Source organism: Vespula pensylvanica, chromosome 3 (genome assembly GCF_014466175.1).
Source record: "Vespula pensylvanica isolate Volc-1 chromosome 3, ASM1446617v1, whole genome shotgun sequence".
NCBI classification, from domain to species: domain Eukaryota; kingdom Metazoa; phylum Arthropoda; class Insecta; order Hymenoptera; family Vespidae; genus Vespula; species Vespula pensylvanica.
The window spans coordinates 1,992,462-2,014,950 of record NC_057687.1 but is presented as its reverse complement, the minus strand read 5'-3'; the positions used below and the strand labels follow the sequence as shown (position 1 = coordinate 2,014,950).

General features: G+C 31.6%; 3 protein-coding genes and 1 long non-coding RNA gene across 5 annotated transcripts in view; 2 read left to right on the top strand and 2 right to left on the bottom strand.

Moving 5' to 3' along the window:
* Positions 1-357: 357 nt before the first annotated feature.
* LOC122627639 (glycine receptor subunit alpha-1) lies at positions 358-5,493 on the top strand. 2 transcript variants are annotated; one of them, XM_043808925.1, is made up of 9 exons: positions 358-2,106; positions 2,264-2,334; positions 2,412-2,511; positions 2,610-2,764; positions 2,965-3,120; positions 3,189-3,323; positions 3,437-3,666; positions 4,732-4,872; positions 5,025-5,493. In XM_043808925.1, the coding sequence occupies exons 1-9, from the start codon at positions 2,036-2,038 to the stop codon at positions 5,280-5,282; spliced, it is 1,317 nt and encodes a 438-aa protein (XP_043664860.1). In that variant the 5' UTR covers positions 358-2,035; the 3' UTR covers positions 5,283-5,493. The 2 variants fall into 2 exon arrangements, with proteins under 2 accessions (XP_043664860.1, XP_043664861.1); XM_043808926.1 differs by having other exon boundaries at positions 360-1,020.
* LOC122627637 (periodic tryptophan protein 2 homolog) lies at positions 5,488-10,887 on the bottom strand. Its single transcript, XM_043808922.1, has 15 exons — positions 9,925-10,887; positions 9,606-9,718; positions 9,390-9,484; positions 9,183-9,311; positions 8,807-9,077; positions 8,556-8,737; positions 8,239-8,476; positions 7,662-8,166; positions 7,244-7,581; positions 7,007-7,154; positions 6,489-6,666; positions 6,275-6,418; positions 6,119-6,193; positions 5,822-6,041; positions 5,488-5,745 (listed from the first exon to the last, which is right to left on the bottom strand). The coding sequence occupies exons 1-15, from the start codon at positions 9,940-9,942 to the stop codon at positions 5,607-5,609; spliced, it is 2,793 nt and encodes a 930-aa protein (XP_043664857.1). The 5' UTR covers positions 9,943-10,887; the 3' UTR covers positions 5,488-5,606.
* A 167-nt stretch (positions 10,888-11,054) lies between these two features.
* On the top strand, positions 11,055-16,866 carry LOC122627640 (V-type proton ATPase 16 kDa proteolipid subunit). The gene is made up of 3 exons (XM_043808927.1): positions 11,055-11,280; positions 13,877-14,066; positions 14,445-16,866. The coding sequence occupies exons 1-3, from the start codon at positions 11,196-11,198 to the stop codon at positions 14,647-14,649; spliced, it is 480 nt and encodes a 159-aa protein (XP_043664862.1). The 5' UTR covers positions 11,055-11,195; the 3' UTR covers positions 14,650-16,866.
* Positions 16,867-22,483: 5,617 nt separating this feature from the next.
* The window catches only part of LOC122627641, a 2,189-nt gene continuing 2,183 nt past the window's right edge, over positions 22,484-22,489 (bottom strand). Inside the window, exon 2 of the long non-coding RNA XR_006326896.1 lies at positions 22,484-22,489. This exon is cut by the window's right edge and continues 348 nt beyond it. This is a non-coding gene — a long non-coding RNA (uncharacterized LOC122627641).

The following is a 22,489-nucleotide window of genomic DNA, read 5'->3' as shown; positions in this document are numbered from 1 at the left end:
GAAAGGAAACAAAAGAAAATAAAGAAAGAGAGTAAGAAAAATATGGACTCATCGAGGTCATCGATTGAGGTCAACTTTTAAAGACACGTAATGTCTAAGCCCAGTATGGTAGAAACATGTACCGTTGTCTTTTCTTGGATACTATCAATGAGAAAACTCGATTCTAATACAACCCCTGACAAATTGTTTTTGATCAGATTTGGAAATATGAAATTGATCATTTGTCAACATTGACAAATATGTTTTATAATTATACAATATTTTATTATATTATTGAAACTAATGAGAAAATAAAAGGGATATTAGTGGTATAAGATAAGCAATAGCAGTACATTAAAAATTATTATTTATTATTGAGAAAAAAAAAAGATAAGAAATGAAATATTGCATGGAAAAAAATTGTCGATTGGTGAAAGTCTTAAAAAAGAGTTTTCGATAATCGTTCGAACAACAATCTCAATGAATTTGTTAAGTGCGTCACAAGAATGTAAAGTTTGAGTTATATCTGATAACAGTTGATTGATATTCATTACTGGAGCAAGTTTAAAGTTTACAATATAAAATAAAAAGAGATGACATTACGTCAGCATTATTGAAACGATATGAAAAGAAGAGTAATTCAACTTCTCTGGCAAGGAATTACTCAAAGAAAAATCACTGGGTACACTCAAAGCATCATTAGTTATCTGATAAAGAAGTACAATGAAACTGGCAGCATATCTAATCGTAAAAGATGTGGCTGTAGTCGTTCAATGAGACAACAGAAAATTGCATGCAATTCTTAAAGATATGAAACGTGCTACTTCAAAACGGATTAATAAGAAGTGGGCACAGAATGTTTGTGATAGTACCGTTAGAAATCGATTAATCGATTAAATATTCTTTCCTCGCGAAAGAACATAAAAAGAAACGGTTATTATGGTGTAAAAAATATGTAAATTGGATAATGGAGGATTGGTCGAATGTGATTTTCAACGACGAATCACGTACATATATATAAGTATTGGAGCTACCAATGACGTAAGAACATTTGTTTGACGAAGATCTGATAAAAATTTTCGCGAAAAATGTTTAAATTTAAAATAGAAAGAAAAAATATTTAAATATTTTGAGATTCGGAATATTATTTTTCTTTTTTTTTAAAGATAATGTTAGCTGACTTTATGAGAGTAAAGTAGTAAAAAATTTTTTACAATTTTTAACAAAAGATTGCCTGCATACAGCCACGATTTAAAAAACTAATTCTAAACTTATGGACAAAATTAAAGAAATCAGTTCATTAAAAAAAACCATGAAATAAAGACGAAGTTTGAGAAACTATAAAATTATTGGAGAAAAAAATTTTATTCGCGGATTGTAAAAATCTAATTTCTTTCATCAAAGTTAAGATATTAAAGATATCATACGCACACGAGGAGATATAACAAAATATTAATGAAATGTTGTTTCTTCAAAAATTTTAATATCAATAAAGAGTTTGATCAATTTTATTCCCAAGCAACGTTTCGTTTATTCATTTCTTTCTTTTCAATAATAAATATTAATTTTTGACATACTGTTATTACTTATCTAAATGTTCTTTACTTTTAACAACAATAGTTACAACAACATAAAATAATATTTTATAATTATAAAACATAAATGATTCTCAGTCGATTTCACATTAGTAAGAATGAGTCTGATCGGAAACTTTTTGCCAAATTTGTAAATATTGTTAGTATTATAATACGCAACACGTGCGGCTACTCGCCATATTGAAATCTCCCAGCATGATTATTAGCAACCCTTGATCGATAGATCTCCTTTCGTTTCTTACATTTCTTTTTTTTTTTTTACTTTTCACTACTATCAACGCAAGAATAGGATCTATCTCTTACATAATGCAACAAAATAATTGCTACTTCGAAGTGTATAACTATAACTGCAATTAAAATAGATTGCATATAAGTGATCGGTTAATAGATTAATTGGCACGCCTTTCGACTTGACTCGAAATGTCGATCGAAAAACATTGACAGTTCTCTAAACTTCTAAGATGAAGAGCACGATTCTAATAATTTTTCTTCACTCTTGTTTGAGCTCCTTGCCGGAAGTTTTTTCCTCTAGGTAATCTTTTCAATCGTATTTTCTTTACTTTTTCTTTTTTTTTTTTTTTTTCTTTTGAGCATAATTATTTATCTCGAAAGCATTTGATTTTTCTGAAAGAAAGAGAGAGAGAGAGAGAGAGAGAGAGAGAGAGAGATTTTGTTTGATTTAATTTCAGTATTTTCGGAGGAAGTGTTAAGAACCGTACCATGAAGCCAAGAGTCGTATTGCCAGATAATTACGTGAAAGGTTTGCAATATATAATTGAATTTGATTGTCTTTTTAAAATTCGATCAGCGATATTTGTTTCATCTGTTTCATTAAAGAGATCCGACCACCATCGAAGAAGGGTGTCCCAGTGACAGTTGACTTCAGTATTTTTGTCGTGGACATAAATTCGATTAACGTCGAGGATATGGATTTTAGGTGACCCTTTAAATTGACACGAGTCGATAAACTAAAATAATCCTTTAGGATCACTCGATGTTATCATTCGAAACGATGATTTATTTTTTATTTCATAGAGTCGACATGTTCGTTCGTCAAAGCTGGACCGAATCACGACTTTATATGCTCGATGATATCTTCGAGGAAGGAGACGATTATGTTATCTTTCCAGCAGAATTCTACGATAATCTTTGGCAGCCCGATCCTTATTTTTTGAATTCAAAAGTCTCCGGTAATTATTAATATAGTCAGCTTGCTTTGCTAAGTTATCTCTTTAACACTCATTGCCGATTGACGCTTCGATCAAATTAGCAGTTCGCGTGTAGTACCTGTTTCGAGATATCGTCTTCCATTTGCCATTATTGCTCGCTCGAGTGATTCCTACAATCACGATCTCGTGACAACTGTTAATGCGGCACTACTGTCTCGCAGAGATCGCTACCTTAAACCACAAATTCTCATCGGTCACACTGTACAGAAATAAAACCGTCCGATATTCCGCGCGAATGCACGCGATTATAGCGTGTCAAATGGAATTCCAGCTTTATCCCATGGACATACAAGTCTGTCCCATCTATGTGGAAAGTTGTAAGTAAGATACAAATGAACTTGATCAATATTTTATCTCGAACATTACCGAAGGATTTTCTTTGCAGTTTCTTACAATAGTCAAAAGTTACGATTGAGATGGGACGATAGCGGTGTAACGGTGAATCCTGAGTTAAAATTGTTACAATATAATATAGGGAAACCGGTTGTATTCGAAGAGACTACTATAATGGAAAAAAATGGTAAGTTATTTTATTTTCTTCTAAAAATAATTTCCACCACAGGGTAGATTCAGAATTCGATAAGAATAGAAAAAAGAACATACAATGCATAGAATTAATCGAATGTCGTTTAGGAAATTTCTCAAGGTTGGTGGTTTTGTTCCGATTTGAGAGACAAATCGGACATCATCTGATACAAACGTTTGCTCCATCGACGTTAGTCGTGATGTTCTCCTGGTTCAGCTTTTGGTTGGATTTGGATGCTATACCCGGACGTGTAGCTCTTTTGGTAACGAGTATGCTTACTTTGGTGACCATGTTCACTGGCTTGAAAAGTGACATACCTCCGGTTGCGTATGTGAAAGTAAGTGCTTGCATGAAAAGGACTCTATTCAAAAACTATATGTTTTCTCCTCCAATTAATTTTGTTGAAAGTTTGCATATTTCTAGATTCATATATGTGTCATCGATTCCCAGCTTTTACTTTCTTATAAGCCTTGAAAATGAAAAAGGAAGAGTTCTACGTACGCAGTTAGCAAAATCTTTTGAAAATTATAACTTTTGACTGAAAAAAAAATATCGATCTGATTCTTGTAGCAAAAAAATCGCAATAAATTCAAATTTTCGAATGATGTGTCATTTTTTATTTTTACAATGCTTTTAAGTTAACTTTCTTTTTACTCATTTTTTTTTAGTTTTTATAGTCCGTGAAAAATTTAGAAAAATTGCCATATCCAAAAAAATTATCTTCAGATTTTAACCAAAAATTCTATATAAGAAGCTCACTTCATCCACTTTAAATAGTATAAATCTCATCTTCGGGAAACTTTTCGTTTCAGAATTATAAAATAAAATTCAATTCGACGATCAAACTGTGGATGTAATGTTTGAACAGAATAAATATTTTCTTTAATATATTATGGTTTAATAAAATTCTGGTAGAGCTCACATCAACGGTTATCAACACTGAAGTAAACGAAAATCAATTGGGTATCAAACAAAGATGGATAGTAAGAAGTCAATAATTCACCGAAAAGATTTAAATATTTTCAAAAAGTTATATCTTTCGAATGTCTACTCATAGATACTGCGATTAATCATAAAATAAAATTTTTTTAATTTTAAAATAAAATAAACTTATGTACTCCACAACGTATATTTTAAATGAATATACAGATTAAACGATAATAATTCAGAAACAGACTCAATATTATTAAAAAACTTGCGATTTCAAAAACTTAACATAATGTAGTAGACTGTCGAACGTGAAGCTCTTGTATGCAAACTTCCAACAAAATTAATTAATGCGGAAAACATATGATTTTTGAATAGAGTCCTATTCCTCAAACACTTTTCAAGAATGAACGATATTGAAATATCGTTAATAAAATGAATTATATTATAAACCAACAATATTATAAATTTCTAGGCACTCGATGTTTGGATGGCTGGTTGCATGATGTTCGTATTTGCTGCTCTGGGAGAATTTGTGGTAGTCAAAGTGCTTGATTTGCGCTATCAATTTGTAAACGATATACAATCGTCAATTGAACCTCAGAGCTTTCAAACGGTTTGTATATGTTTCTTTTTTCTATTTTTCATGCGATTAGAAATACGTGATTTAACATACCACGCATAAAGTTGTATTATCACTATTTTGCTATATACATATATATGTATGTAATATTATTATGGAGCTATTATTTGTCTGTGATTATTTAGCGATTAGTTATGATGGATAAAAGCCAAAATTCAGGATTCTGGGATTATGATACCATATATGTAACAAAATCAAAGAACAATCGAGCAGGCAGCAAACATCTTTTACAAACATGGCTTGATCTTGAAACATCGTCTCTATTTCCTCATCGAACACGATCGCAACAAATAGATCGTTATAGCAGGGTTGGATTTCCCATTCTTTTTCTTTTATTCGTCGTTTTATATTGGCCTATACTTTTGCTCAAGAAAGCAGCATAATAAGTAAGTTTATTTAATGTAATGTCAATCAACTCTTTTCAGTATTAATTGACTTTGTTTTGGCACACTTAGCATATGTCCATGTTGTTAAGATTGCAATCTGTATAAACATATCTCTATGTGAATTTTTGATTATTACATATAGTCTAATAATATAATATATACGTAACGTGGTCTACATAACGCTGAATTTTGTTAAATAAAATATATATTAAGAAACATTAAAAATATTTAATACAAACATATGTATGTATGTATGTATATACATTTACTTCACATATATATTTTTATATACAGATTTAAAATCATTATATCGTGTTATTATCAATCGGTATCCATTTCCATCGATGAAGTATCGGATGGACCATTAATAGTAACTACACTATCATTTAATTCAGATTTAGCAGCCTTTATTTCTCCCATTCTTTTTACGTAACTTATGGTATACTGATTAAAATCGCATCTGCAATAACAAATGATTATAACGATATTTTTGTGTCGTTGGGTTACATATCATTAAAAAATTCAATTCAACTTACATCGAACTCAAGTCGTCGTACTTTCTTTGCATATTTTTCTGCAACATCAATAGTAATGGCATTTGAAATGTTGTATTCATTTTGTGTCCATAATTAGTTAATATCAATTCTATCCACAAGAGATAAAAATGTATATGCCTTGCTGACTCTAATTCGACTGCTATAAATTTCAATGTCTTCTCTAGATAAATATCGGCCAAATTCCGTACGATCAGTTCAACTAAAATATTAAATATGTATAGCATGTGTGATAATTTCTTTTTTCATGTTTTATATATTAATATAAAATACTCTTACTATTTGTATATGGAATAGTTTCAATAACTTGTCTTATTAAAGATTTTTCATTCAGTTTCAAGGCCATCATTAAGGCTGAAAATTAAAAACATTATGTTAATTATTTTGATTAACATTATAATGACTAACGCATACGTTACGTTTAATAATACAAACCTTGTGTGTATTCCACTTTAGCAAGTGTTTCTTTTATAGTGTCAGGAGTGATCTTAAGGTCAAGTTGAAATGGGTCAAATATAAAATCAACATCTAATGAATATATTAATAAACCTTCAGTTGTTGCTGCTCCCCACGCTTGTCCTAAATAATACATTTTAATAACGCAACATAAATTCAAACATATATTAATTGTATTTAATGTTAATTTTACCTGTTGGAGAAAATTGTAAACTGAAGACTCTCACTTCTGGTTTCATACTTCTACTAGCCATATCACCACTTTTAACACCTGGCAAACGTAATATTACGTTACCACCTTCGTTTTCTTCACGTTCTTCAACCAGAGCTAAATTTCCAAATTCAGTCATTTTTCGTCTATTTATAAAATCCTATTAAAAAAAAAGTTTTTCGATTAAAGAATATCAATACCAAACCTATCACTACTGGTCAAATTGACAATTCTCAAACTTTTGTACAACTTTCACATATTTAAACGTTATCACTTCGCTATCAAATTTTACAGCTTTTCTTAAAATGTGCATACAATATATTTGTATTTATTAATTCTTTCAATAAAAAAATTGACTATTATCTGCGTTTAATTATAAAAATAATAACTGTTTTTTAAGGACCGGTCATTTTGACCGAGCACTGTAAGAACAGATATATAAGAAGTGTCGATAAGTTTAGTGTTAAAAAATTAATTAAATAATTAAGAATAATACGTACATCTACTGCATCCAAAGATCTGTTTTGTGTAACTTCAAATTTTTTTAAGAGTATTGCTTCTTTAACATTATAAATGCATACGTTTTTAGATTGTCCACCAGCTAATATGCACAAACCATCAGCAGAATAGCACAAAGAAGTAAAGGCTCTAAAATATATATCATTTACAATATAGTTTTTAAATTCATAATTATAGCAATAATTAAAATCGTATTATGACAAAACATATTTACATACTTTGCCTGCAAAGTTTTTTTTGCTGTAATCATATCTATCTCGGATCTACCACTACCTAAATCATTTCTGCCTTCAATACTGCCTGTTTGTGTTGCAGTTTTGCAATGAAAAAATGATATTTGCCCATCTAAAGTAGATACTGCAATTTCCTCGCCATTAGGTTTATAAGTAACATATAAACCATCGGCAGTTAATTGTATCGTCTCATGCATAGAACCATTTTCAATAGCATTCCATATTTTTAACGTTTTATCCCAGGAGACTGATACTAATTCCGAGCTGGCAGGACTCGGATTAAAAGCTAAACTTACAACAGGTCCTTCGTGGCCACCTAATATCTGAGAAAAAAAAATTATTATAATGAGAATCTTGTAATGGTTAAGATTTTTAATAGATAAATTTTTTAAATTAGATATACCTCTAATAAAGTACCCAGTTTAATACTCCACAAGTAAATATAAAAGTAGTCTTGACCACCTGCCGCAATGAATTCATCACTCGAGTCTATTGCTACACAACAAAATTGCACTGGTCGTGGGGATGTCAAAGTTTTAAAATTTCTATATCTAGTTAAATCATATGCTCTAACAGTTCCATCGAGCGAGGAAGAAATAATAAATTTGCGATTGTGACTGAACAAAACTCCTGAAATCGCAGATGAATGTTCTTGAAATGTAACAGAACAAAATCCACTCATTGTATTCCACAACTTTACTTTTCCATCATCACCACCAGTAACAATATATTGGCCATCTGGGCTATATACCAAACAATTTATATTGTTACTATGTCCTTGTTGTTTCATAGCATATGTTTCACTCTGCCATTCCCAGACCAACAATTGACCCATATATGAGCATCCTAAAGCTATCCAGTCTCCAGTACAGTTCAATGCTATAGAAGAAATATCTTGCGCAGAAATACTGATGACAAAAAAAGATAAAGTAAAGAAATTGCATAATACGATATTATTTGTTTGCATTTTAAGAACATACTTTAAAGAATGAATCATGTTAACTTCAGGCATTTCATATAAATAGAAGGAACCATTATTAAATCCTACTACTAAAATATGAGTATCTTTATGATATGTAGCTGCTGTTAATACTGCATTTTTAGTTTGTTTTTGTACTACATCTGCTAGGTAATGTCGTGCTACTTTTTTATAACGTAATTTTTTAACTTTTGAATCCATTTCTGTATTCTCTTCTTCATTCGGTTCAGATGTAAGTTCTAAAATATTAAGTTTGTTAAAATTTGTAATATAAACATACTAAAATATTATGTAAAATTTATTAAAATATGATATTACTTAATTTGGTTAATCTGCGCTCTAAGATCTTTCGTTGTTTTTCAGTTTTCTCTATTGCTTTGTCTAGGTCTATATCATCTTCGTCATCACTATCGGTTTTTCTACTCTTTTTAGTTGGTGGTTCCCATTCCACTAGATCCTCTGGATCAATGGTACATTCCCAAACACACAGTTGTCCATTCCTGTTCTCAAGTATTTTATTTTTAAAATAGTGCATAAAAATAATACTAAATATAAAATTTACACTATACCTGCTAATGGTCGATATATCATAACTATTTTTTTCAAAAAAGCATCCTATTATCATATCAGAATGACAACCAAGTGTAACGAATTTAAAATTTTTCCATTTTTGTAAACTGTACAATTTTGTAGTAGCATCTTTTGAGCCAATTGCCAAAAGTTTTGAATCGAAAGACCAATCTATGAATGTTGTTTCATCGACAGCTCCATGAAATATTCGTTCCATTACAAATGGATTATATTCTCCTGACTGTAGACCAGGTGCGTTAAAAATGAAAACTGGAAAGGTTATAAACAAAAATGTATAAATAATTTAATTATAACTACAAACTATACTTTTATGTAGTATAAGAAAATGAATATCTTCTCTTTCTATCTAATTACCATTATTTTCTTTACAAACTGCAAAGTGTTTCCCATCTGGAGAAAATTTTACACATCTGATACGCCGTTTAAATCTGTACTTATGTATAACCATCTTACTTATCATACTGATTATATGAGCGTCTCCCTCTACAAATAATTTTTTATTTTTATTAACGTTAATATTTTTTATTTATATAATATTAAACTTATTTTTACATGTTATACCTTCATTAATTGCAATTAATAAATACCCATCTGGAGATATGTCTACAGCAGTATAATTATATTTGCTTTCTATAGGAAGAGTCATGGATTTATTGCTGTAACAAAATAATTTTAATTTTAATAAATCTTAAAAATTAATTTCATAACCACGTAATTAATTTTATAAGAATATTATTTATTTATTATTATGAACTATTATTAAGCTTAATTACTTACTTTTTTAAATCAAATATAGAGATTTTGTTACCGACTGGACTAATAACGGACGATCCATCAGGAGAAAATATCAAATCTCCTTTACGATAGACTGTGCCAAGTAAATTACTAAACTGTAAAATCAAAGAATATTATATATAAACTTTGAATCATCTAATAAATTATCGTATTATTAATATTATCAATATTTATCGAGATGAATGTAGTAAAATAAACAACTGAAAATAGGTTATATAGAATTAACTCTATATAGAATTAATATTTTATTCATGTATTTATCTAATAATAATAAAGTTTTAAAGTTAAAATCAAGTTATACCTTATAAGCGAACTTCATTGTGTTTTCACAATTTAATATAAAATATAACAAAAAAACTTTGCAGAGCACGTTTATTATGACGTTTAAATTGGTTACACGGTATGCGACATAGGCGTACTATACTACTTCCGCTGAAAATTTAGAGATCACGTGTTCGAACTAAGGCGTCGGCTTGAATACGTAAATTATATATCGACGAACAAAAAATTATTTTTTTTCACAGAAGTCATAAAAACTGCTAGAGAATTATATACATATATATATGTCACACGTAATATTATTATATAAACAATAAGACGAATAAAACTAATCTTTCTCGTATTAATCATAACAATTAGTCTTAGAATAAAGTTTAAGACTTATTATTATCAGAGAAAAACAATCGTAATATAATTATTTACTCGTATTTGCTCCTTATTTGTAAATTAAAAATTCTCAAATTCATGAATAACAAACATAAAAATGTGTCCTACATTCATCCATATGCGATAACGCATTTGGATTTGATAGATAGTAGCGATAAATTCTTTACATTCATTAATCTGATAAGAGAATGACACGATAATTACGTTATTTAAATTGGAAAAGGTAGATAAAGCATCGATATAAAATAAAAAGAAAAAATGTACAAAATGGACAAATGAATTTTTTCTGTAGATCCTTCGGTTTTTTACGACCGATGTAAAATATTTCGTAATTCTATTATCATACAAAATAAACCATCGACGATGTGACGAATAGAAATTTTGAAACATAAAATCGTGTCATGGCAAGAATATATAAGTAAATTAAATCTCTTCAATCGTCTTCAAGTAGAATTTCCAAATATTGCATAGGCGTAGATAAGGAATCGGAAGCGCGCGCGTCACGCGCTTCCAAAATGTAAGCGCATGCGTAATAATAGCTATTTCGTGATCACCTAGAGGGAGCTTATAAAAGTACTTGACGTCATCTCGACGAAAAGAGACGGTACCGAGGATTGGTCAATCACTCCGTAACTTCGATTCGAGGACCAATCGCAATCGAGAAGACATTATTCGGTAACTAAATAGCTTCCTCTCACGGTCGTCACTTGTCACATGACCCGCGCCACTGTATGGTAGGCCATATTTGACAGTGGCACTAGTCTAGCGAAGTGAGTGCGTGAAGATCGCTCTTCGTTCGACGGTCCGCGATTCGACAACCTGTGTAAATACTCGCGATCCTACGCATAGAACGAGAGGAGTCTCAGAGACGTAGGAAATTACATAGACATCAAAAAAATACACACGATGAGTTCTGCATTTCCGGAGGGCGCACCCATTTACGGGCCCTTTTTCGGAGTAATGGGCGCTGCCGCTGCTATTATATTTTCCGGTAAGTTTCACAACGATGGTCTACCGTCCGACATCAATCGATCTCCTTCTCGAGACGAAATTATCGATTCCGACGGTATTAAAGAGCAACCTGGAATCATGTGGAGGAGGATGACGTATGAGAAAACACGATAGAAATGGATTTATCGAGAGGTACGATAAAAGACGGTCGTATTATCGGCCGTACGTGTCCCCGGGGAATCTGGTTAAGTCGACGCGCCATTTTATCTACTACGTCTGGCGCGCAAGATTTGGAGAAAAATCGATCGGTTATTCCTTCGAATCGATGACAAGGTCTTTTCGTCACTTTTTCTTTTAAACCGTGTCACGTTTTACTTGACACTCGAACAAAATCAAAACTAAATGTAACGAACGAATTGCTAGATGGATAGAGCGTAGTCGAACGACGAACGATTGAAACGATACTTGTAATTTAGGCTCTCCTCTCTCTCTCTCTCTCTCTCTCTCTCTCTCCCTCTATCTTCCTCGTATCTCCCTTGTCTCTTTCACTCCCCTTCTCTTTAAACGACGAAGAAGACGTATTAGACTCGTTGCTTCGTCCTTTTAACGATAGGAAATGGAAAAATACGACGAGTCTTCTCTATCTTTCTCTCTCTCTCTCTCTCTCTCTCTCTCTCTCTCTCTCTCTCTCTCTCTCTCTCTCTCTCTCTCTCTCTCTCTCTCATTTGATTCGCATAGCAACGGCAGAGAGGTTCTAATCTCGGTTAGCTGAAGATGCCAAGGATACGGATTCGATATTCGAAGCGCCATTTTCCTGCGCATGTAGATTGTAGATTTCGTAATGTTCCGAAAACGTGATCCAAGAAGTTCTCTACCAGACAGATTCTGTCTCTCTCACTCTTTCTCTCTCGTTCTACCTCGCTCGTTCTCTTAATTCTCTTTCTCTGTATTTATGTATCATCAAAGAAGAGAAGCGCGTTTTCTGCGAGTGGGCTTAAATTCTTATTTCGTAACGTTGACCTCGATGAGAGGTACGGTTCTTTCTTTTTTTTTATTTGCCGACCGACAACGAATCGACGACGACGACGACGACGATGACGACGACGAGGATGATGATGATGATGACGACGATGACGATGTCTCATTGTCGTTGTGTCATCGTTGTATAGTATTATCGTTGTTATCGTCGTTGTAATATGTCTCCCCGAAAATTTACGATATCTTTAGGGGAGAGACGCCAATGGCAAGGAAAGAATATCTGCTCGAACAGAGATAGATAAATAGGTAGAAAGAGAGAGAGAGAGAGAGATTAGAGATTAGAGAAGGAAGGAAGGAAGGATAAGAGCAGGCAATCGAATTTCTCTTTCTAGGAACTAGTCACAAGCTCCGCTTCATATCGAGGAAATCAATACGAATCCCTTTTCTCGTGTGCGCCGAAGTCCTCTTGAATGGACGGCAACACACGAGATGGATCGAACACGAGGCACGAGTGAAAAGAGAGACGCCGGGATGCGAGGAAATGATCTTTATTTTGATTGAAACGATCCACGGTGTTCTCTATAAACTCATTCTTCATCGTTACCTCTTCTTTTTTTCTTTTTTCTTTGTTCTTTGTTTTGTATTCTTTTTCTTTTTCTCTTATATCTATCTCTACCGTAATCCTTCTATGTATCGATTAACGATGGACGATAACTTTCATTAATACGTTCTTTTTAGTTGTATTCTTCATTTTTCATTTCTTTTTCTATTTTTCTTTTTCTTTTCTTTTCTTTTCTTTTCTTTTCTTTTCTTTTCTTTCGTCAAAGGTTAGAATATACGAGGTAATAGAAAAGATCAGTATTTTTTGTTTTGTTTTTCTTTTTTATTTTTCATGGAAACGTTTTTCGAATAAAAAATCGGGGGGGGGGGTTGTGCCACGCCCCCCTACTCACGGGACGGGACTTACATGATTATCATGTGACCGCCAACGTGAGACTCATGTGACTCTCTTATACTATCCAGTCTCTCTTTCCGGGCGTAACGTGTTCGTTATCGACACGTTTTTATGTTTTCCTTTTTGTTATATCTTTTTTTTGGCTTTATTCCTTTCTTTCTTCCTTTCTTTTTTTTTTTTTTTTTTTTAATTGATATTTTTTTCTCTTTCTTTTCTCCCCCTTTGTTTTCTTTTTTTGTTTTCTCCCTTGCCGATACTTTGCAATCATGCAATATCATTTTTGGAATTCTGCTCGAAAAGTACGAGGTATTTCATCAAACTATATGCTCGCTCGTCTTTTAGACCCTACTGATCGATATTCACTACCTACGCTCCTACTGAAACTGTCTTGAATTTGAGAATGCATTTACGAAATGCAATGCTTCAACAATGTGATGAATGTCGAGGTATTTTTGATTTTCGATTTAACTGGATTAAAAATTGAAAGTAACGTTTCATTGAAATCTTTTTCTAGTTATTATTTCAAAGTGGAAGGAAACGATTTTGTCAAAATTGTTTCTAATGCTATGGAATTGTTATTTAAATTGTTAGATATTTAAGTTGATTTGTTTTATGAAAGAAACTGTACGATATTCTGAATGTATTAGATTTAAATGATTGAGGTTATGATTACGATAGCATACATTAATTTTCTTACTTGTAGCTCTGGGGGCGGCTTATGGCACAGCCAAATCAGGTACAGGCATCGCAGCGATGTCTGTTATGAGGCCAGAACTTATTATGAAATCCATCATTCCTGTTGTCATGGCGGGTATTATTGCTATTTATGGGCTGGTAGTAGCGGTTCTTATTGCCGGTAATCTACAAGAACCACCAACCTACACTCTTTATAAGTAAGTACACCCTGTATACTCGTTAATAAACTTATATTCCGCTGTATGCTTTAACCGTGTTAATATTAGGTTTGATTTTAAGAAATGACTTTACTCTTACCACTAGAAGTAGATGTTTTCATTACTAGTCAAACTAACTAATAATATATTACGATCAGGCTTATATTCGAGATAACAGTTCTTATTTTATATTTTGCATATATAATAAATATGAAAAATGTCATTGTTACGGCCAAACTTACATGCAAGGCTATTAAACTTTTCAAACGTGTAATACACAAGTAAGGGTTTAATGTTGCAACTATAAATAGATATTATAACTGATAATTCTGCGCATGTTAACGATTAACGAATTTCTTTTCTTTCCTTTTGCTATAGCGGTTTTGTCCACCTGGGTGCTGGCTTAGCCGTAGGTTTTTCTGGTTTAGCTGCAGGATTTGCCATTGGTATTGTGGGAGATGCGGGTGTAAGAGGCACTGCACAACAGCCTCGCCTCTTTGTCGGTATGATCTTAATTCTCATCTTCGCAGAAGTATTGGGTCTCTATGGTCTCATCGTTGCCATCTATTTGTACACAAAATAAACAGCGCGTAGAGGCAAGAATGCAAAACTTGTCGCCTGCAACCAACAACGCTCCCCGACTATTAAATATTGCAACTTGTTTCAACATTTTACTTAATCATATACACACATTACTTCGTTCATACTCGCATCGCCTCACTTGCGCATACTTCTGTAATGTTATATTCAACTCCATATGTTAGAACTCGTGCATTTAACGTCTATACAAATCATAACGTGAAAGATGTATCTATTGGAAGTACTGCGATACAAACATTGCTGCGGCAAGTCGAGACACGAATGATTTAATTGAATGAATTATTTCGATCTTACGAAAGGAGGACGAAATTTAATTAAAAGAAAAAGTGAAAATTCACAGGCGACAGGGAATTACATAGAGGAAAAATACCCCATGTCCCACGATGAAACATTTCTCTCACTGTATAGTAATCATTTCTAGCGTAGTTTGACATTGAATTATCAATTAAAATAATCGGCTCTACTGAATGTATAAAGATGAGAATGTTATTCATAAAAGAATACTTAGCACAATTATAATATTAAATGTAATTGAAGTGGCAGTATATACAGCATGCGACAAAGTACGAGGAAACGAAAGTACATTTTTAAGAGGGAAGAAAGCCAGCAACAAATGTTTGAATTATTATGCATGTAAAAGACGGCATAATATATACAGTCGTCGTACTATGATGGTTCTGTAACAAAAAAAAAAATAATAATAATAAAAAAATAAAAAAAAACAGAATTCGTACAACCGAGAGAGGATGCAAGGGGGACAAAGAATGGTGTGTTAAGAGAGAGTCAACGGAAGAAGCGTGAATGTATTACGTAAATGGAAAAAAAATGAAAAAAAAAAACAGATATGATAGTATTAAGTCAATTGAAAAAAGGCTGCTGGACGTAAACGGCATTTTGCGTTGTCTCTGATCATTGAGCAAAATGCTATCTTTGATCACCGAGCAAAGTGTATTGGGTTATAGCAAAGGCCAGCGATTAACCCAATGGGAGAAAAAGAATCGAAATTATTTCGTGTCCTATCTGAAATATTGCACATTAGTTTGCGATTAGAGGATAGGCACGGAATTATGAGTCGACCAACTTTATTATACGTGCCAGCAGAAAGATGATGGTGTTATAGAAAGGAAAAAAAAAATTTCGCTTATCTAAAGAATCGTATTACGAGATAAATGACGGATAAAAAACAATTTGTACATTCCATAATAAGTTCGTTCGTTCAGTGCAGGTGAGCGGGCAGTAGTAACGTTTGTCAAACGCGTGGTCGTTATCCATTTTTTTGTTCTCTTCTTTTTTCTTTGTTTTGTTTTTCCGATGATAATAACAATGCAATACGACATAATACAAATACAATACAGCAACATAATGTTAAACAAATACAAAAATACATGCTACTTTGGAACATTAAGAAAACTATTCGCACACACGCTATTTTAATTTGAAGCTTCGCTGAAGGCTCTGCCAATTCGCGAGAGGACAAAGCATCATAAGAAAATGAAATTGTAAAATTTCTTTTGTTCGGATTAATCGTCATGGGAGCTGACGATTAGTCCCATCATAGATGTGTACGGCCTTTCACAATTGGTCATCGCCATTTCCCTTAACCACCTCATCGATAGATCAATCAATCATCCAACCAACCAACCAACCAACCAACCAACTTACCAACCTGTGACCTTACATTCGAAGACACGAGATGATGCTGTATTCTAACGACAAAAATGAAACGTTACGCCCACTTGCCGTGTTCAACATTGATTGTGCAGTATTTTTTACACCTGCGAGAATGAATGATGGGCTCGTTTTAAGTATACATTTAAGGGCACATTTATTGGTAAAAAGAACGTGAAACACGTTTTGAACTTCGGAAATTAGATAAATAAAAAAAATGTCCTTCGATGGAGGAATCTTTCAGAGTACAAAGAGAGAAGAGCACTCACGTCCTTTTCTGGAAAATGTACTGATTCTTTGGAGGAAAGAAAAAAAAAAAAAAAGAAAATGAACCAAAAGCTTTTGTCAGAATCATTCGATGGAAGGAAACGAACTTTTGGCAAATTCCTAAAATGTTTGTTGTTCCAAGAAAATCTGAGGAAAGAATGCGTGATTAAGAACTGAGTTGAGAAAGGAACGAGAGTCGAATAAAGAGAGAAAAAAGAGAAAAAACGAAAGAAGAAAAAAGAACTTTAGATCTCGTAAAGAAAAAGATAAAGAAGAGTGCAAAAACGAGCCGGGGAGGAGCGGTGGTGGGGAATAAGCAAATGAGAACGAATTGGCACTTCATATTGAAGAACTCGGGCACATAAGAAAGAGAGAGAAAGAGAGAGATACGTCAGTTACCTTCCTTATCCTCCCGAACCCCCTCCATTCCGTGTATATATATGTATATGTATATATATATCGTATATATACATATATATATATTATATATATACAAACATATATATATATACCGTACGTGTATATACATATATTTCATAAAAAAAAAAGAAAACATCCAATTCAACATTTTGTTTTAAGACGATCGATGGAAATTAACAACAAAGATGATACCGAATAATACACATGTATCAATTATAGTTTTTTTGTGCGCGTGTGATGTAAATACCATTCACAATGCTTCACGCTATTATTACAATTTAGGCTAAATATTAAGTAAGGTATTATTATATACCAAAATTTCTTGCGTAGCTCTGTATGAACGAGAAAGATAGAGAGATAGAGATAGAGAAAGAAAGAAAGAAAGAAACAAAAAGAGATAAAACGAAAAAGTAAGAGATGCAAGAAAGTAAGAAAGAAAGATAAGTGTATGTGTGATGTTTACACGATGCGTGAAAGATGGCGTGCAAGCAAGTAAAAAAGTAGTATGTACGTAGGTACGTATGTACGATTATGTATGCGTGCATGTATGTATGTATGTATGTATGTATGTATGTATGTATGTATGTATGTATGTATGTGTGTATGATGTACGTATGTTTGGTTTGTTTGCGTTGTATGAAAAAAAAGAGTTGAGTATGAACGTTAGGGATGAATGAATAAAAAGTGAAAAAGAAAAAAAAAAACAAGAATGAAATAAACCATTAGCAGAGGAAGAGAAAGGACCGCTGTCACAGCCGCCGCCGCCGCCACCGCCGCCAACGCCATCTCCGCCGCGCTCCCCCCTCCCCCTACCCCATACCCCTACCTTGATTTCTTCCAGTGTTACTTATATAGACTCATTGAGCGAAATGAAAAAAAAAAAACAAGTAATACTGATCAGTAATAATAATAATTAATAATATTAATAATAATAATAATTAATAATAATAATGATAATAATGATAATGATGATAATTATTATTTATGTTGTATAATTCGTCCTCGATGTTACAGAAAAAGAAACCGTGTTTAATAAAAATTTTATTTCGACAAACGAACATGGACCGTGATCAATCTAAAAAAAGAAAAATAAAAGAAAACAAAAATACCATCAAGAGTTTATTTAATTTTCAAAATATGAATGATCGAAGTTAATCGGTCGTGCTAATTGAAATCTATTGTAACGAAGTGACTCTTGCAGAAATAACGACATTGAGATATGTATGTATTACATATATACATATATATATAAACTATATACATATATGTTTATGGATATATATGTGTGTGTGTGTGTACACATATGGTATATAATATATGTTTTTTCATCACTGCCATTCGATTCAGTAAAAAACAATATGTGCTTTCCACGTTGTGATATCACCGGCACGTTTCTTTGTGAATTTTTTTATTTAATGAAAAATTTGCGATTATATTTTTTTTAGTAGTTACCTTTAGTGTACTACTACGCAACAATGGAGGGTATTACCGAGTGAGGTTATATATAAATGTTTAATAGATAAAATTGCGATGTTTTGTTTGAAATAATTTATACGATTGTTTTCATTTTATTTTTTAGGAGAGGGTGACTAAAAAAAAAGAAAAGAGAGAGAAAAGAAAAGAAATGAGAATAAAGAGAAAGAAATAAATAAAAATATTATACAAGGAAATGTGAAAAATGTCCAAAAAAAAAAAAGAAACGACATATTTGTCTTTTATTCATTAGACTATATAAAATATGTTTAATGTGCGTAGCGGTGCAGTATTGTGTTTGTGACTGTGCGTGTAAGGGAATAAAAAAATTTGATGTTGCTGTAATAAAATTTGCTCGTAATGATTCAGATAAAATAATAATTAACGAGTTAAAAGTATACGTCGTTGACATATAATGCGATCATCATCTTTCTTATTTTATTTTCTTTTTTGTTTCTTTTTGTTTTTTATTTTTGTCATTCGACGAACCACATCCTATGGAGTTGTTTAGGGATGATTATATAGCACAAACGTTTAATAATGTACATATATAATTATATCGTATAATTTCGTGAATAGATATCGATTTAGACTATTGATCGATCTTCTTTTACATATTAGCCAAAGATTCGTTGGATTTATAATACGATAGAGCATAATACGATCGAATTCTTGACTTCTTAATTTTATGATTCTTTTCTTTTTAAACAATGTTACGAGTGTAATAATTAATCGGATTATTTGTAAGCGTATTTTATAGTACTTTGTACGGTGTATATCTCTTTCACGGATACTCTTTATTATACTTTTTTTCTAGCGACAAATTAGATATATATATATATATATATATGTACGTATATATATATGTGTGTGTGTGGTCAGAAAGTCACAAGTAAAGAAAAGTGAACAACGGTAGTTGTGCGTCATATTCAACGAACACTATCTCTAGATTCTTTAAATTTATAGAAATGGAAAACTGTTTGCACTCGCTATCGTAAAATGACAAAAATGACGTGTATCGTACATGTATTAAAATCATTGTTTTATCTGGATATCTTATACAGTGTTGTAAACAAAGATCGTATAACGAATACAGTATCATACAGATCTAACGATTTCATTCTTATCTTCCTTTTAAGATGTGATTCACTGGGAACTGATTTCGAAATTATCGGTGTTTCCTTTTTAATTTTTGTCATTCGACATCAATGTATAAGCAAAAGTTAAGTTTTTTGTTTATCGTCGTTTAAACGTAATATTTTTCTTTATCTTTTAATGTCGTTGTTTATTTGCTCGATATCGTATTTTAATATCATGATTATTTTAAATAAATCACTATTAATCAATATCTTGATTGATATATGCGAAAGCCATAAATGTGTTTAATTGTTTTTCAATTAAAAACAGCGGCCGTCGAAAAGTTGCAATTTATTAGTTTCATTGTTTTAATATATTAAAGTTATCTCGTATTGGGTTTTTAAACTTGGAACGATCGGACTTTTGTATTAAATTGGACTTTGAATACCATCTACCGATAAGCGTGAGTACTTCAATTTAAGTGTGCTGCTAATGATTAAATCAATGTTTATATATGCGTTTATGAAAGTTGTATTTATGTTTTGAATACAATTTATTTAGATCAGTAAGCTGATTTTGTAGAATATCCATAATTTTTTTTGTATTCTGTTTAACGTTATTAGATGAATTTTTAGAAATATTTTATCTACGATCGATGCTTCTTTATCGACAGTTTCAATACTCCTTGACGTTAAAGTAGAGCTCAACAGTTGGCGCTAGGTGTATTAATAGTTAAACTTTTGAAATGAAAGTTATTATTTTTCTTATTATCACCATGAACAAAAACGATAAAATATTATTTAGAGAATTATATTATACGTATATATAAATAAAATTATAGACAAAAATTATTAATTTATATTGTTTTATACGTTTATACGTCTTAGCGTTTTAATATCGTTTAAGGAAATTTATAGGAGATCGTAAAAGAATTTAAGCTGTAAGTAAAATATATTGAACCTTTTATTTTTGTTTTATTTTATTATTCCCCTCAAGAAGAGAGGGGAAATGTAAAGAGAAAGTCGGAACGTCGTCGTACGTTTTACGAAATCTTAGAGCAGCTCACGCACGACACGTATAAATCGTTCGATTATACGAACCGTGACATCCTGCATAATAGTGCTTGACTTTCCGAAGATGCGATTGGATTGATTCGGGTGATAAATCGTTCTCCACTTTCCAGATACCCGCGATTTTCCTAAGGAGCGTGTGGCCATTCTGGCCTTTTCCAGTTCAGGAACAAATTTTTCATTGGCTTCGACGAAACGAAAAAACGAGTTTCACATAAGCAATGATTTTTGTTCTGTATATTCTTTTACGTTTATATGCAAAAATTGATTAAAACAACAATAATAACAACAATCGAGTTCTCTTTCGTATAAATAAATATTAATAATAATTTTTATTTTGATTTCTTTAATTTATTACAATAATAATAATAATAATAATAATAATAATAATAATAATAATAATAATAATAGCAATAATAATAGCAATAATAATAGTAATAATAATAGAAATAATAATAATAATCTTTTTGTAGAGTTGTCCACTTATTTTTTTTTCTTCCTTTATTTTTCTATTTCTTTTTTTAGCAAAACGTTTTAAACGTTCGTCACGTGTAGAATCGCATTAATGTAACACGTAAACGTATCCATGTAAGTACATGTAAATACGTATATATATACATATATATAGACATCGAAGAAGAAGAAGAAGAGAAACTAGTGTAAGAGTGCTTTTATCAGTGAGCTGTGATTGGTACTGCCCTATGACCTCTTCCGAGGAATGGCTCCGCCTCTCGTTTACGCATCGACATACACGCATTAAAAGAGAGACGAATTTCCTTGCTCGTAGTAAGTAAGTACGCACGCCTCGATAAATATGTCTCTGCGTTGTTTGTCGCCTTTGAAAATCAACATGGCGGTATCTCTCTCATGGCCGAAGATATCAATTGTTACGATTTTTACGATAAAAATTTTTACAATTGTTACGATAGTTCAGAAATCATTGCTTCAAAGTCATTTTCATTATGAGAAAGAATATTGATAAGATTTATACGTGTGATTAGATTTGACATTAAACGTTTGAAATGTATGTACGTGATATTTTCGTATCAATTTATTTTTCATGTTATCGCATAAAAATATGTTTGGACATTAGCATGGATTAATTAATTAATGAGTGTATACACCGGTATATGTATACACGAAGATGCGTGTAATTTGTGCGTGGGTTGCAAAACGGGCAATTGAAACATAACAAACGCACATTACTCCATCAAGGAACGGAAGGCACGGGTCTCGCTTTTCCGGTTGACTTCTCTTTGATCCTTATGAATCGGACTATACTTATCGGTTATTGTCATTAACCCTTAAATGCATGTGGTCGCGAAGTTAAAACATATTGATAAATTTAATGTAATTTAATAAAGTAATGGAAAAGAAAAATATATATACATATATATGTGGAATTATTTAATTTTTTTATTAAATTTCATAAAAACTGATTGTGATAACGTAATTATTTTCGTTCTCTTTAATATTTAATACTAAGGAATATTATTTTGTTTTTACATTAATATAAGTATTTCAAAACGTACCGATGTGATTTTTATAAAAGTGATTTCGAAAAAATCGATGATGTTGAGACTTTTAAGATTAGGATTGTTTCAAAAAAATCATTTTTTTAAGCGAATGTATCTATATCATATATATATATATATATATATATATATATATTTAAAATGTTTTTCATTACGAAGATAAGAAATCAAAGATTAATGAAACTTTTTAAATGTGTTTATTAAATTTGGAGGATTAAAATGTCTGGATTCTTCGATGATTCATTTGGCATTTTTGTAGACATATGTAATAAGCAACAACAATAACAACAACAACAGCAACGAGAAATAAAAA

Coding starts and splice junctions, on each gene's coding strand:
- LOC122627637 (XM_043808922.1), bottom strand. Junction 6,667..7,006: donor GATCTTTGGATGCAGTAGAT/GTACGTATTATT, acceptor TTTTTTTAATAG/GATTTTATAAATAGACGAAA. Junction 6,194..6,274: donor TAAAGTGGAATACACACAAG/GTTTGTATTATT, acceptor TTTAATTTTCAG/CCTTAATGATGGCCTTGAAA.
- LOC122627640 (XM_043808927.1), top strand. CDS start 11,196: ATGAGTTCTGCATTTCCGGAGGGCGCACCCATTTACGGGCCCTTTTTC. Junction 11,281..13,876: donor CGCTGCTATTATATTTTCCG/GTAAGTTTCACA, acceptor TCTTACTTGTAG/CTCTGGGGGCGGCTTATGGC. Junction 14,067..14,444: donor CCAACCTACACTCTTTATAA/GTAAGTACACCC, acceptor CTTTTGCTATAG/CGGTTTTGTCCACCTGGGTG.
- LOC122627639 (XM_043808925.1), top strand. CDS start 2,036: ATGAAGAGCACGATTCTAATAATTTTTCTTCACTCTTGTTTGAGCTCC. Junction 2,765..2,964: donor TTTGAATTCAAAAGTCTCCG/GTAATTATTAAT, acceptor ACTGTCTCGCAG/AGATCGCTACCTTAAACCAC. Junction 4,873..5,024: donor AACCTCAGAGCTTTCAAACG/GTTTGTATATGT, acceptor GTGATTATTTAG/CGATTAGTTATGATGGATAA.